Below are 13,576 nucleotides of genomic sequence, written 5' to 3'. Positions count from 1 at the left end.
AACGAGTCTAAACTGGCAGAAATCCGAAGGTTTGGGGTGAAATGATCACTCACCATTGAACAGTTGGTTCGCTGGTGCCGCTGCATGAAGACGTGGAGGATGGAAAGCTCTGGAAGGAGAGGAGAGCGCTGCCGCTTATTTTCACGTAGCGGGTTGCCATGTTCGCAGTTTATCCTGCGGCGCGCATGCGTGATGTGGTGGAGCCAGGATTTAGTTCCTTTATTTCAGTTCAAGTATCAATAAAACAGTGTATAAGTACTTCATTGCATATCAGAGTTCTTTTTTTCAAATTCCTAGTTGAGTAAAAGTACAGCTGTGTCAGCAAAACGTAGCTTCTTAAAAAAACAAGTAGTTTTGCAGAAAAGTGGCCCATGTGAGTGACTGTCAGTTAACGCATGGACATGTGAGTGGTATTTTATTGTTGGCAGGTAGTTTAATCTTAATGATGCATTGTATTCTATACTATCATCATGTGTTCTGACAAGTAACTGCAACTGTCATCTCAATAAATAAATCCATTAAGTGTAAAATGGAGTAAAAAGTACAATATTTCCCTTTGAAATGTAGCAGGGTAACGCATAGAAATAATCAAATGAAGTACTAGTAAGCTCAAAACTGCACAGTCCTTAAATATACTGAGTTACTTGTCACCACTGTAGAGTGACAGCCTACTGTATGTTCTGTTCTCCTTTAATTTCTGAGAACTGCTTTTAGTTTTTGTTCTGCATACAATATTTCACGAGACAAATTAAAACTTAACACAGTGGTATACCTATAGGTCAGTTTAAAACCATGATGACTCCACTTTTGAATGTAACAATTTTAACTTGTTTTCTTATTAATTGAATATTAATTATAATATAATTCTTATTGCATGTCCTTATTAATAGAATAATAAACTGGAAAAAGTCCATTTTTTTAAAAAAAAGAAGAAATCAATTCAAATAAATAATACAAATTTTTTATACAATTTTCTTTTAATTAACACTTTGCATGATGTGTATCAATACTGGTCACTTTGGTAGACAGTAACACAGGAAATAGTGTCTTAAAGTTGAAGCAATGATGCATCGCCTGCTAGGAACTGAGTTGATTTGAGGTTTGGAAAAACTTCAATGGCACACAAAGTGATATATGATTTAGTGGATAGTGAAAAAGAACCACAACTTCCAGCATTTCATCCTTAAATCAAATATAAAAAAAAGTCTTTATATCTTCATTTATATGACTTGGCTTTGCACAAGCCATTTCTTTACATATTGCGCTCAAAAAATATAAACAGGTTTTAGACACATTATACACGACAGTAACACAGTGTCTATTACACTTAATATCCAGCAGGTTAATGCAAGACTAATCACTTGCAAACAGGTACCAAAGTCGACAATAGAAAGAAGAAGAAAACTATTATGGAAAACAAATATTGCAAAAGGAAGAGTGAGTACCCAGAGTAGCCATTGTTTAATAGTAATTTGAACTGAATTGAGCGGAACTGAAGAAGAGGAAGAAGAAGAAGAAGAAGAAGCAGAAAGTGCAGGACCGTCCCCCTACATCTGAAAACGCGTGTTTTACGGCGGACCTGGCAACGCCCATACTGGTCAGACTACACAGCGCAGACTCAGAAACATGGCGGACGAAGTTGAGCAGGTTGGCGCGTCTGCTTTACATTTTACAATTATTCCATAACACAGCGTGTATATAATTATCCCGAGAGCAGTGCAGCAAACAGTTTCACTCGTGTGCTTGTGTTATGGGGCTTATGGCGGTTCTTTGTTTTTGTTTGTTCTGTTATTAGCGTGAAGAGGCCTGTCAAACAAGCTAGCTACTTTAGCCGTGCTAGCATGTAATGCTACCGACTTAATGACAAAACGTGTCTGATGGTGCTGTTGATCTGTCAATGCTCAGGATCACGTTACATTTAAAGATTCAGACTGTGAAATAGAAGACAGCGGAGTGGTCTCGGTGCAGTTTTCTTGTAGTTTACCGTGTTGGAAAGAGGCTGAATACAAGTTAAACGAGTTTGCCTTGTTATGCTCACAAGCTCAAACATGTAGGATAGACAGTAGCATTCGAGGGGTCTATAATCCGTGAAGAAAACAATATAATAATCCCTCCTGACCATTTACTTCTAGTTTGTCCTGAAGTGTGAGTTTAGCCTTTAGTCTGATCTAGTTTCTCTCATCTTATTTTAAGAACTGGACTGATCTTTGCTCTAAGTATCAGCTGCGTGGTGCTTCAGAGCAGACCTACTTATGTTGAACACTGAAAATCATGTTAAAAGACTCTTTTCCAACAAACCATTGCAACCATTCAATGCAAGGCAGTCTGACTGTGTTGGTTGGGTTTGTGTAACACTGATGGACTTCTGCTGAAGCCCTCACTCGCCTGCTCTTTGCTTTGTGTGCATCAGAAACTGTAACACAAACACACATTTCTTCCTCTCAGGTCTTATTTATCGTTTGCTCCCACATTGCAGATCTGCTGCATGTCACAGTTTTTTCCTCCGAGGACACTGTGGTGGTGTGCCGGTGGCTGAATTTGCTCTTTGATTAGCTGAAAAAGTGCCACTGCTATGAATTATGCATCAAGCATTTCACCAGCTGCAGCCCCAGTTTGTGCCGCTCATTTATTAGAGTCGCAGAGCTGAACATCTGTTCCTCTCAAATCCCTGGCGATCTTTGAAAAGCCCAGAAGACTTGTTTAACAGCACTTGCCACTATTTGTGAAGGTTTTTCCAAAATCCCCAACGACTCTTCTAACACCTGGATTTTAAAAACATCTGTATGCTGCACTAAAAACAGTATTTTATCCAGCTTTCAAAGCCGCAACTCTGTTTTCGAATCTAAACAAAGATGGTTGCTGAGCAGTTTGTACAGTGGGAACCAAAAATGATCATTTGTATTTGTCTCTATGTTAACTTTGTTATTTTCTATTTTCACACACAATCATTTGTTTTTATATTTCTTGCAAAACAGGAGTAGAAAATGGTTAAACAGCAATAAATGTTTTCAGTGGTGCAGCATTTGGGCCAAAACGCACCAGTTACCACATCGAAATGAGCTGTATACACAGGAACATGACAACTAAATTATTCTAAATGTGGCTGATGAAGATTTCCAGTGAACAGGTGGTGTGGTGTGACGGAGCTGGAGTGCAGCTGGATGCTGCGTGCATTTGCCTGCAGCTCTTCGGTGAATGCGCGCTGGGCTTACAGAGCTATGGAAGCAGCAGTCCACCGGCGCGGCTTTTGTTTTTGTCTGGAAGGTGGTTGAAATCTGTTTGCGTCAGAGGTCTAACTGATGTCCCTTTGTGTGCGCCGCAGCAACCAACTACCAACACTGTTGAGGAGCCGCTCGATCTGATCAGACTCAGTCTAGATGAGAGGATCTATGTCAAGATGAGGAACGACCGGGAGCTCCGCGGCCGGCTGCATGTAAGCTGCACCTTCAGTCTCTGCTTACGCCGTCCAAACCACGCTGAAACGCCTGGACCTGTGTGTGGTTGTGTGGAGGGTCTCTATATTTTACAGTTGCAGCCCAGACATGTAGAACAGTCAGCTCTCCCTCCAGAGCGTCCCTTTTTTAAATACGCTGTTTGATCATTTATTCGTATTTTTGGTTGATTTTGTGTCCCAGGCCTACGATCAGCACCTGAACATGATCCTGGGTGACGTAGAGGAGACGGTGACGACGGTGGAGATTGACGAGGAGACGTATGAAGAACTCTACAAGGTACAATGTAGCTTCCTCCCTGCCTCACTTCTTCTCACTGAAGAGCTTCTGTTGTGTTTTCTTTGCTCACAAACAAGTCTGGACATACCAGGCTTTCCTGAATAAGCCTGAATTTCCTGCTGCTTTATATTGTACTTTGACTCACAAAGTAGCCTTTTAAATGCATATTCTCATACAATTATAGCATACATTATACAAATATCTGTACATTAAACTCTTGTAAAATGATAGCTGTAGTTCTCTGTCTCTCATCATGTGTATCATCTGACACAGTTGGCTGTCTGTGTTAATCAGGGATTCAAAGCAGCACTGTGTTAATAGAAAATGAGAACAGCTGTAAAGGTGTGGGTATGTTACAGGCGAGATGATGAAATACGATCCAGGGAGGCTGATTTGAGTGACAGATCCGTGAGTCTGAAGGCTTATCAGACTCAAAAACACCTGAAAGACTGCACTGATGGGAGTTTAAAAGCTGATGACTGTATGTCGGCTGACAGTAATGTGTTTTTTTTTTTTTAATAAACACATTCAGCAGCTTATTTTTTTATGTAGAGAATAAAACAGTAGTTCATGAACATATTTTGTCATAGTTAATGAACACTAGATGTGACAGATACAGTTTTTGACTGTGACCAAGTGACATTTTACAGTTGAAGCATCATCAGAGGCAGCATCTCTGGTGTGCGTCTTTACGATGTAAAGGTGTCATTATTTCTAAATGAGCTCAAACCTGCTTAGCATTTCAGTCCTGCAGTTTTCCTCTTCCTTATCAGCCAACATGTGCGCTGACACTGATGATCTGCCGTCAGATAATATCAGCGGATAATTAGCTCGATTACAGTGGTGTGTAAAACCACGAGAGGATCCTGCAGCTCTGTTTGAAATATGTGAGATATTAAAATGTGTTTGGTCTCAGGCGTCAAACCAAAGTTTTGAGAACAGGCTTGTACTATAAGAAGCAGAACTAATATATGTATATTTGTTTTTTCTGTTAAATACATTTTTTGAAAGTACTTTGACAGAATATTTTGAGCATATCCTTATAGTAATCGTAAAAACTTGCTTTTTTTCGGGTGTTTTCAGTCAACCAAGAGGAACATCCCCATGCTGTTCGTCAGAGGAGACGGCGTCGTCCTCGTAGCTCCGCCCCTCAGGGTGGGCTAACCCCGACCACTTCCTGTTGTGGAGGAGCGTTTGTGACAGCTGGCAAGTTTCTAACCTCGAGGGGGAGAGCGGTGCTGCGATGACAGGCTGAAACGGGGGCTGGGTTCAAACGTCTTCAGCCCCTCAGGTCAGACTCTTTTGTCAACACCGTCCTCTTATGACTCGAAGGTCAGATTCTACACAAATTCCCAACTTCCTTTTGTGGGGCTGCAACCATGTAAAACAGGTTTTGACTCAAGGGAAAGAAAGTAAGAGGACTTTCTCTCTTAGTTTTGGACTGCAAGGGCCTATTGTTTTGTTTTTATTTGGAGGGTTTGTTGTTAAGTTGATGAATCCCAAGTTTTAGTTGTTACGACTGAAAAAATGGACGTTATTTTTGGTGACCTCCAGAGGTTTTAGTTTCCTCTTATTCCCGGATTCTGCAAGTCGCAGACCAAACTACAGATGTCTCATCATGGTTTTAAGAAGCCGAACTGCTTCAGATGCGTGTGTGTGAACCTCTTTTGGTCTCATTTGTTGAGTTTAAAAAGTATTACGAGACAACAAACCTGAGCGGAGGGGTTTTATGGGATTTTTTTGTTTTTGAAATTTCGGTTTCAAAATCCAAAATGTTTGAAACTTTCATGTTGATTTCAAGCAAAGGTATTGCATTACTCCAAACCCATCGTCTGTGAATGTTTGGAAGATGTTTGAGTTTCTGTGGGATGCTTTTACTTTGGGGTTTTTTTTATATATTTTTGTAGTGTTTGTGGGACTTGGAAGTACATCATGCTCAGATTTGTCAGTCTGTAAACATTTGTTCTCATGGTTTTGGTAACTTGAATTAAAAGATGATTTGAGAAAGAAGAACGTCTTACAAGTCTTGTGTGAGAATTAACACAAATTTAACCTACTGACCACAGAACAGTTTGTTCTCCATCACTAACATTATGTGCGTAATAATTACAGCTGCATTCTGCTGTTGATTACCAGGAAATTAATTATTGAAGTAATCTTTAAGCAAAGCTGCCAAACACTGACTGGTTCCAGCTTTTCACACGTGAGCATTTGACGGGTTTTCTTTGTCTTGTGTGACAGTGAACTACGGTAAATATCTGTGGGGTTTGGGCTGTCGGTGTGACTAAACAAGACATCTGAGGACGCCATTGTGGACTGTTGGAAATAATAATGGGCAGTTTTCACTTTTTTCTGACATTTTTATTGACAAAGATGATTAATTAATCCAGAAAATATTCCTCAGATTAATTGATAATGAACAGTGTCTAAGAATTGGCCACCAGAGTGACGCTAACTGCTGCTGTCTGTACTCTTTGCTGTAGTTATCTTTGGCTTTAGTCACTAGCTGCTGTTAGCTCAGTTAGCCATGCAGCTAGTGGCCCTATAATCTCATCTTTAATGTATAAGAAGTAAAAAGTATTGATGCAGAATGGCCTTTTTCAGAGTATATGGCAATATGGCAGAAGGCCCAAGTTCAGTTGATTTATGAATAAAATGAAATGTGGATTTGTTGAGAAATTAGCATCTCTAAAATACAATCAGCTACAGTGACTCCTGCATTATTCCCAAATCTTTGTGGCCTGTGCCGTGTAAAAGGACACAATTTGTTGTCTTATGTCACCTTTCTGCTTTAATTAAGATATATTCATCTATAATTACACCACATTCTATAAACTGTTCATGTGTTTTCTATGTTAAATCTTAAACTGTAATACAGCTAACTTTGGCTGTGCAATGGACAGTAGCATAAAAAAAGACATTTTCTTCTGAAATGTGTGAGGTACAATTACAAAGCAGCATGAAAGGCAGATGGTCAACTTATATACAAGCACCTCAAAACTATGTTTCTCAGTCATCCAGGTCAGTTTGTCCGAGGAGGGTTGAATCAAGAGCGACTGCTTGCAGAAACTTAAAAAGGTTTCACCTTTCATCCAAGGGGCTTCTTCACTTCTGGTCTCCACAGCTAAGTCCAGATTCAACCCTCCTTGTGCACCTCAAAACTACTACTTTAGTAGAAGCAGAAGAAGTACTTGAGAAATGTACTAATGTATTGTTGTGTTCTAAGCACTAGATGGCAGCATAGATCTGATAAACCATCCGCAGTGCTGTGCCGTTTAACAGGTGACGATGAGGATGACCTATCAGAACTCAACCTGAATGTCTGCTCTCCCCCCACAGGCTGCCATTTAAATTCCAAAAACAGACCAATGCCTTGTATGGGATTCAATGAAAATGGAAAACCTACCAGTTTCTCTTTAAAGGTGACTAGATGAGACCAACCAGCCACTTACCTGCAGCATCAGCAGAATTCAGTGTGTATAATCCAAACATCATGGATGATTTTCAGGCCTTACAGCTGCAGAATCTGCATTAAAGTACACCGACATTTACTACCATGAGTCATGCTAACACCGTGTGCATATTAGGGGGTTGGCCTCTCTCAGGGGATAAATACTTGAACCTAACACCATTGCATTGGACTAGAGCTGTCCTATCTAGTCTGGTTGCGCATGAACTGATGAAACCTGCTCGGATGAGAGGCGAAACATCTTCTAAGACAAACTGACGAGGTCCAGTTGCGAACGATTGAATGCCCTAAAGCTTACAATGACCTGGATGAATGAGAATATTCACAGGCACTCTCAGTCTTGTTTAATTTACTTCTCCTGCCTCTTCTCTAGAGCCAAAACTGAACATCCACCATCAACCTTACAGTCACATTGCTCTACAGAGAGCCCAGTTTGTACTTGTATTATTACAATAGGTGAACGTGTTCAGCACAGGATGCTAATGCTGTAAACACGGTTCTGTGCAGAACAAGGCAGAACAGTCTGGATGTGGATCTGGATTGTGACATGACCAGATTTTCCAGCCATCCCTCTGTCTATTTTCTATATTGATAACATAATTTCTTGACAGCCGGCAGCGGCATCGATCCACGGGATCTTGAAATGAAGCCCTTTCTTCATCACTGCAGATGCTCAGTATCACAGCCGTGATTGTAAAGGATGAGAAACATTTTCTCTCTTCCGTCCAGAGACGTTACGCCTTGTCGATGCTTCTGGTTTTATTTGGTTTCGGGACGTCTCTGAGATTTCTCCCTTCGCTCGACCGCAGCTGGACGTTTCATTTGTGGCGCTCACGGTTTTGAAAAGCGACAGCTGACTCTTTCCACAGTGAACCTGTTCCTCCAAACGGTCCACACATCGTGTTGTTTTTACAGGGACCACTTCTTCGGTGGAGAGGTCCAAACAAAATAGTTTGCAGCTGAATCTCGATGTGCTTACAGCGGAAACCTCCTCTGTAATTGCACATCTTCTGAACAGCAACATAAATCTCTCAGCACATAACCTTTATGGAACAGGAAGTTTCATTGAGCTGAAGGCAGCACGGTGTGGTGGAGCGTCTCTTTCCAGCAGACGAGTGCTGACTCTTATTAAAAACTGGGGATACGTGGAAATCTTTACTAGTTCTTCCTGTTTTTTATTTTTGTCTTTCCAGAAGCAGGGTTTCGTATGAAATTAGCACAAACCTCAAGGAGGTTGTTTTTTTGTTGATGCCAGCGGTACTCGGCTGCACCGCCTGTCTCGCCACATCAGCATCAATTGCACATTATCACTGTACAAATCTACCTCCAAGGGACCATTACTGTAGCGTAGCATCAAAAGGACAAGACCTTAACGCACTTTAACAAGGAGCTCAGCATCTTCTTGCCTCTAATGAGGCCTATTATAGATGTCACTCAATCAGGGCAGTAACAATATAAAAAAAAACAAGCTTATGTAACACAACTAAGCTTCTTTTCGAAATTAAATTCCACTCAATGGCTTTTTCCGGAGCTTTCAGCCACATCACAACTCAGGTTCACAGGAAATACGAGTTTGACTGAACGATCCCAACTTCTTTTCCAGAGCTATTTATATTAATGAATAAATAAACAAACTATTTTTATCTAGAGCCTCCATGAGGTCGACATTCGTGGTTCTGAGTGAAATATTTCATCAGCTGAGATGGAACGCCATGAAATTTGACATTTGTGTCCCAATGAATCGTTATGACGTCTGCGAGACTTTTCATCTGGCGTCAACATCAGGTTTAATGTTTTAACACGTCCAATGCTGGGATCACACTCCCATCAGCCTCAGCTGCGCTGTGTGTGCAGGGCTACACGGTAAACATTAGCATGTTAGCTCCACCGTCCTCACAGAGCTGCAGTGTGCAGCTGCAGCATTGACCACACCTGTGAATTCACTGCTGTTCCGCTAACTTTCTTTGCTCGGTGTCCTGTTTTGCAGAGTATTAACTCATTTACTCTTTCTGAAAAGATGAAATATGACCCACTGGTTTTTGATCCATGTTACAAGATCTCATTTCATTTGGAACACCTGATTTTCCCAAAGATAAAAGACAAATATTATGGCAGCATTCAATAACCGCAGCTCACATGATGCTCATCGGATATGTTGCTGAGTGCAAACAAAATTATTGACGTTAAATGTAGAAGGGCTTCATTCCTTCACTCTTGTGTTGCCAGTTTGTGATTTTCAGCAAATTCCAGCGACAGTTTGAGGTGCTGACAGACGGGAGGGTCCTCACATTATGTCATCCAGTTCCTCGAAGCGGTCCGCTAATACATGCTTCATGACTTCATGCTTCGCGTGGCTTTACACTTGTGTCAGAGGTATTTTTGAGCTCTAATCACCGGAGCTCAGATGTTTCACACTCAGTCAACGGTGTCTCTGATGTGGCTGAAGTTATTTCAATCTGCCTCTGTCACTTTTCCTCCAGCACCCAACACTGACGAACGTCCTGCTGTAGCTACTCACGGATGAAAGCGGTGAACTTGCGACTGGAAGCTTGTTGGCTGGAAATCATATAACCAAATTACACTTTCTACCAAAACGAGCTGTCACACTTTGAGTGTCTTTAATCGTCTAATTGTGTTTCATGTCGTTGTGTTTCTTGTTGTCTTGCCTCAAAGAGAATGTCCTCATGTGGGAGAATAAAGATCTGAGCTGCACTGAAAGATGATTAAATACTCAGCTTCTGTTTGTTGCTCACACAGCTGACAAAAAAACATTCTTTAATTGATCGCGATTTCTGCATCTTTGTAGTTTTCTTCTTGCAAAGCTGAAAAAAATGTCTCATTCAAAGCAACACTCAGCTTTAATGTGGTCTTGTTTGTCTTAACCATACAGTTGCTTTAGTGCTAATAGTGCTACTCATTACACCAGAGCCTGTATATGTCACCGCTTCATGTATTCACACCTCTAAACACACGCGAGGATGCTTTCACTGTTCGGAAAGACAGTGAAAATGTGTTTATCCCACAATGTCAAACTTTTTCCTTGAAGGGTGGTTCAAGATATTCAGTTAACTTACAAGATTCATTCACCTGTTTCCATCGGCCCAGCGTGACACACTTCGGTGATTCTGTGTCGGCATGCGTTTCTACTGCAGCATCATAGCAGGTCATTGATTTTAGCCACTAGGGGGCAGAAGAGCTTCACAACAATTTGATAGATGCAACATCTGATATACTATCACATGCTAAAGTTCTTGTGGCTAACATGTTAGCAAACACATCCGGCAGCTACAGAGTGGCTTTTTCCTTAATTTGGAGTCGTGTTTGTGTCCACCCAATAAAAGTAAGGCCAACATTCAGTCTCCTTGAAGCTCTGATTTGGTCTCCACCAACTTCCTGCATTAGTTATCTGGATCTTCAGCTGCCACTTGTTCCACTTTGTCCCGCACACACACACACACACACATACACACACACACACCTTTCCTACAGGGGATTGTAGGGGCTGCGACCATTTCTGCAACTTCCTGAAACTGCTGTGACATTCACGCCCACCTCACGCTGTGATTGGCCAGCTGTGTGAAGCTTTGCATACGAAAAGAGTCAGAACTTCTTTCGCAAGCTTCTCTCTCTCTCTTTTTTTGTTGCACAACTATTTCTGCCACTTTTCATGTGCAAACCAAACTAGTGCAACGCTCTGAATGTCTGTCTGGAAATATGCACCTCTGTGCATCTCCCTTCTCTTTGACAGACGCCTTTTCATGCTGCCTTCAAGTGTGGCCATCCGGAATAATCAACACTTCAGATTTCTGACAGACAAAACATGGTGCAAACTAGTTCTGATCGACTGCATAAGTGTCTGCTGTTTGGTGCTGGGCAGGTGGTGTACAGTGGTTTTATCGCAGCTCGTTCACTGACACTGTAGTGCAACAATAAATAAAATAAAATACCATAAAACCAAGACAATGAGATAAATGAGGCTAAAATGTGGAGCTGCATTTGGTATTAATACTCAATTCATCACCACATGTGACGCCCTTCATGTAACAGCCAATCATTTGATTCACTTATATTAAAATAACTGGAGCTCGACTGAGCTCGTGATGACATGCTGCTTTCGCTGTGCTGGAGACAAGGTGGAAAGTTTTCACTTTTTTTTTCTTTTTGTCCTGGAGTTGTTAGTGGACGACAAGTCAGGACATGAATTCCACTACTGATCTGGAAATAGACAAGAGTTTGTCACATGGTGAAGCATTGTGAACGGGAATAACTGCAGACAGAAGGACATGTAGCACACGTATGCACACACACACACACACACACACACACACACCGAATCTGCCATTGAGACAGACATGTGACCCACATACAGCACATAAAAATAACCAAATCAAGGCTCATGAAACCTTGGACCAATGTGTCCTTGACTGCATGAAGTAAACGCTCACACACACAAACACACACAGAGCTTCTCCTCTCATGGAGGCGTCAGAAATATCACTGGTCTCCTACTGTCTCCAGCCTATTTCTGTATTTAACACTGAGCAGCGTAACAAAAACTTGCTTTGAGTGTTTAACTTAGTACCCGACTGTTGGATTTCTGGGGCTGCGGCCAGCTGTTGCTGTGTGCTGATGCTTTCAACTGTACATTTAAAAGAAAATGTGAAAAAAAATCCAAATAATTACTGCCTTTATTCCTTAAAGCTAGTGCAGCATCAACATGTAGATTATGTGAGATGAAAACTTTCCTTTGCAACCAGATTTGAAATAAATCCCATGTGGGCTGTGTTTGCATAATGTGTTTCATTAGCACTTTTACATCTACAGAGGGAGCAGGTCCTCCTCCATGGAGTTCGGCATGTTTTACCGTCAGGTTTCCAGGGGTGGGACGAGGCCTGTTCAGCCAGGTGCAATCTGCAACCTCACCTCTAGATGCCACTAACTCCTGCACACTGGACCTTTAACGCAGCTGCATCCTCAGCCTCTTGTTTAAATGACAGTAACAGGAAGTGAGCATCTGTGCTGCTGGTACAGTGCCTCTGTGTGTGTGTGTGTGTGTGTGTGTCTTTTTAGGTGTTGTATTCCAACATAGAGTTCAGTCTGCTGTGTGTGGAGAGGGAGGGAAGGGGGGTTCTCATTAGGTCGTATTTCTCGCTCAGTCCCCTGAGTCTGTCTACATGTTGGACAGTTGAACAGAGTTGATTTAAGGGTGTGTGTGTGTGTGTGTGTGTGTGTGTGTATCTCACGTGTTACATCATGCTGTCACGGCTGCTTGGCAGAACACACACGTGATCTCATTGCTAAATCCCTGCTATCCTTTCTATCTGACTGTATATTGTACATGTAGCCCAGTTTGTAGTGTGTGTGTGTGTGTGTGTTTGTGTGTGAAATTTCCATTATGTGTTAACGGTGTGTGTGCACAGTTCATTGCTGTTCTGAAGGGACATGTACTGTCTCACCGCTCTCTTTATTTGCCGTTTTGAACGTTAGATTTTTGCTTTTTGCCGAATGTGTCGGTTGAGCAGCGCGCAGAAAGTCGTGATGATCAAACAGTTCATGGTGAAACGGTTTCAAACCCTGCTTTAGATTCAGATTCTTTTATTATGTGGCTCAGATTTAAAGTATAACTGCTACACCTCTGTAATAACAACACACAGGGAACTATTAACTATTTAACTATTTAGAGGCACGCAGAGGCCTTTTCATTGTCGAGCATGTAAGGCACCCAGGAGGCGCTTCATCATGTCTTCCTGCACGCTGGGCCACGCTCCAGTTCACCTCATGTTATGAACTGCTCTCACTGTATAAATTAAGGCTGAATGAATTAATGAGAAACCTACAGGGTGGCAGAACTGATGCCAATGAAGTCTCTTGCAACCACAGATACGCAGCCATCTTTTATTTCACTTTAAACTAAATTTAAATCACCTTTAAGCGCCACAAGGGGCGACAGAGTTTCTCAAACATCATGATAAATTCCCTGTGACTCATTTAAAACAAAGCAACTAAACAGATCTGTATCAGTCCGGCTTCTGATTGGCTGTTCTTAAGCCTAAGGTGGAGTTTACATACTGAAAAAATGTATGTAATCCTTTTATATCGGCAACAGAAGAGATGTGAGAAGGAAGATTACAGTTCACTGTTAAAGTTGAATCTTCACTTTATTGTGTTTCTGAACACAAAAACTACACCAAAAACTAAAAACTTTCTTTTCAGAGCAGTTTTGAAATGTGCAGACCAGGAAACTGTAGCTGAGTCCAAGCACTGACACATGTGGGTAAGGAAGGACTGTTTAGGGAAAACCAAAGAGGTCATGTTTACTCATCCCCAATAGCTTCATGTGCATCCATACGTCACCATGTATGCTCCCTGTGTGCAT

At 41.5% G+C, this 13,576-nt stretch overlaps 1 protein-coding gene across 1 annotated transcript; it reads left to right on the top strand.

Moving 5' to 3' along the window:
* The first annotated feature begins 1,608 nt into the window (after positions 1-1,608).
* Positions 1,609-5,738, top strand: lsm3 (LSM3 homolog, U6 small nuclear RNA and mRNA degradation associated). Its single transcript, XM_041957341.1, has 4 exons — positions 1,609-1,647; positions 3,323-3,433; positions 3,636-3,731; positions 4,815-5,738. The coding sequence occupies exons 1-4, from the start codon at positions 1,627-1,629 to the stop codon at positions 4,893-4,895; spliced, it is 309 nt and encodes a 102-aa protein (XP_041813275.1). The 5' UTR covers positions 1,609-1,626; the 3' UTR covers positions 4,896-5,738.
* Positions 5,739-13,576: the final 7,838 nt, after the last annotated feature.

The sequence above is a fragment of the Chelmon rostratus genome, chromosome 2 (genome assembly GCF_017976325.1).
Source record: "Chelmon rostratus isolate fCheRos1 chromosome 2, fCheRos1.pri, whole genome shotgun sequence".
NCBI classification, from domain to species: domain Eukaryota; kingdom Metazoa; phylum Chordata; class Actinopteri; order Chaetodontiformes; family Chaetodontidae; genus Chelmon; species Chelmon rostratus.
This window is presented reverse-complemented; position numbering and strand designations above follow the sequence as displayed.

Coding starts and splice junctions, on each gene's coding strand:
- lsm3 (XM_041957341.1), top strand. CDS start 1,627: ATGGCGGACGAAGTTGAGCAG. Junction 1,648..3,322: donor TGGCGGACGAAGTTGAGCAG/GTTGGCGCGTCT, acceptor TGTGCGCCGCAG/CAACCAACTACCAACACTGT. Junction 3,434..3,635: donor AGCTCCGCGGCCGGCTGCAT/GTAAGCTGCACC, acceptor TTTGTGTCCCAG/GCCTACGATCAGCACCTGAA.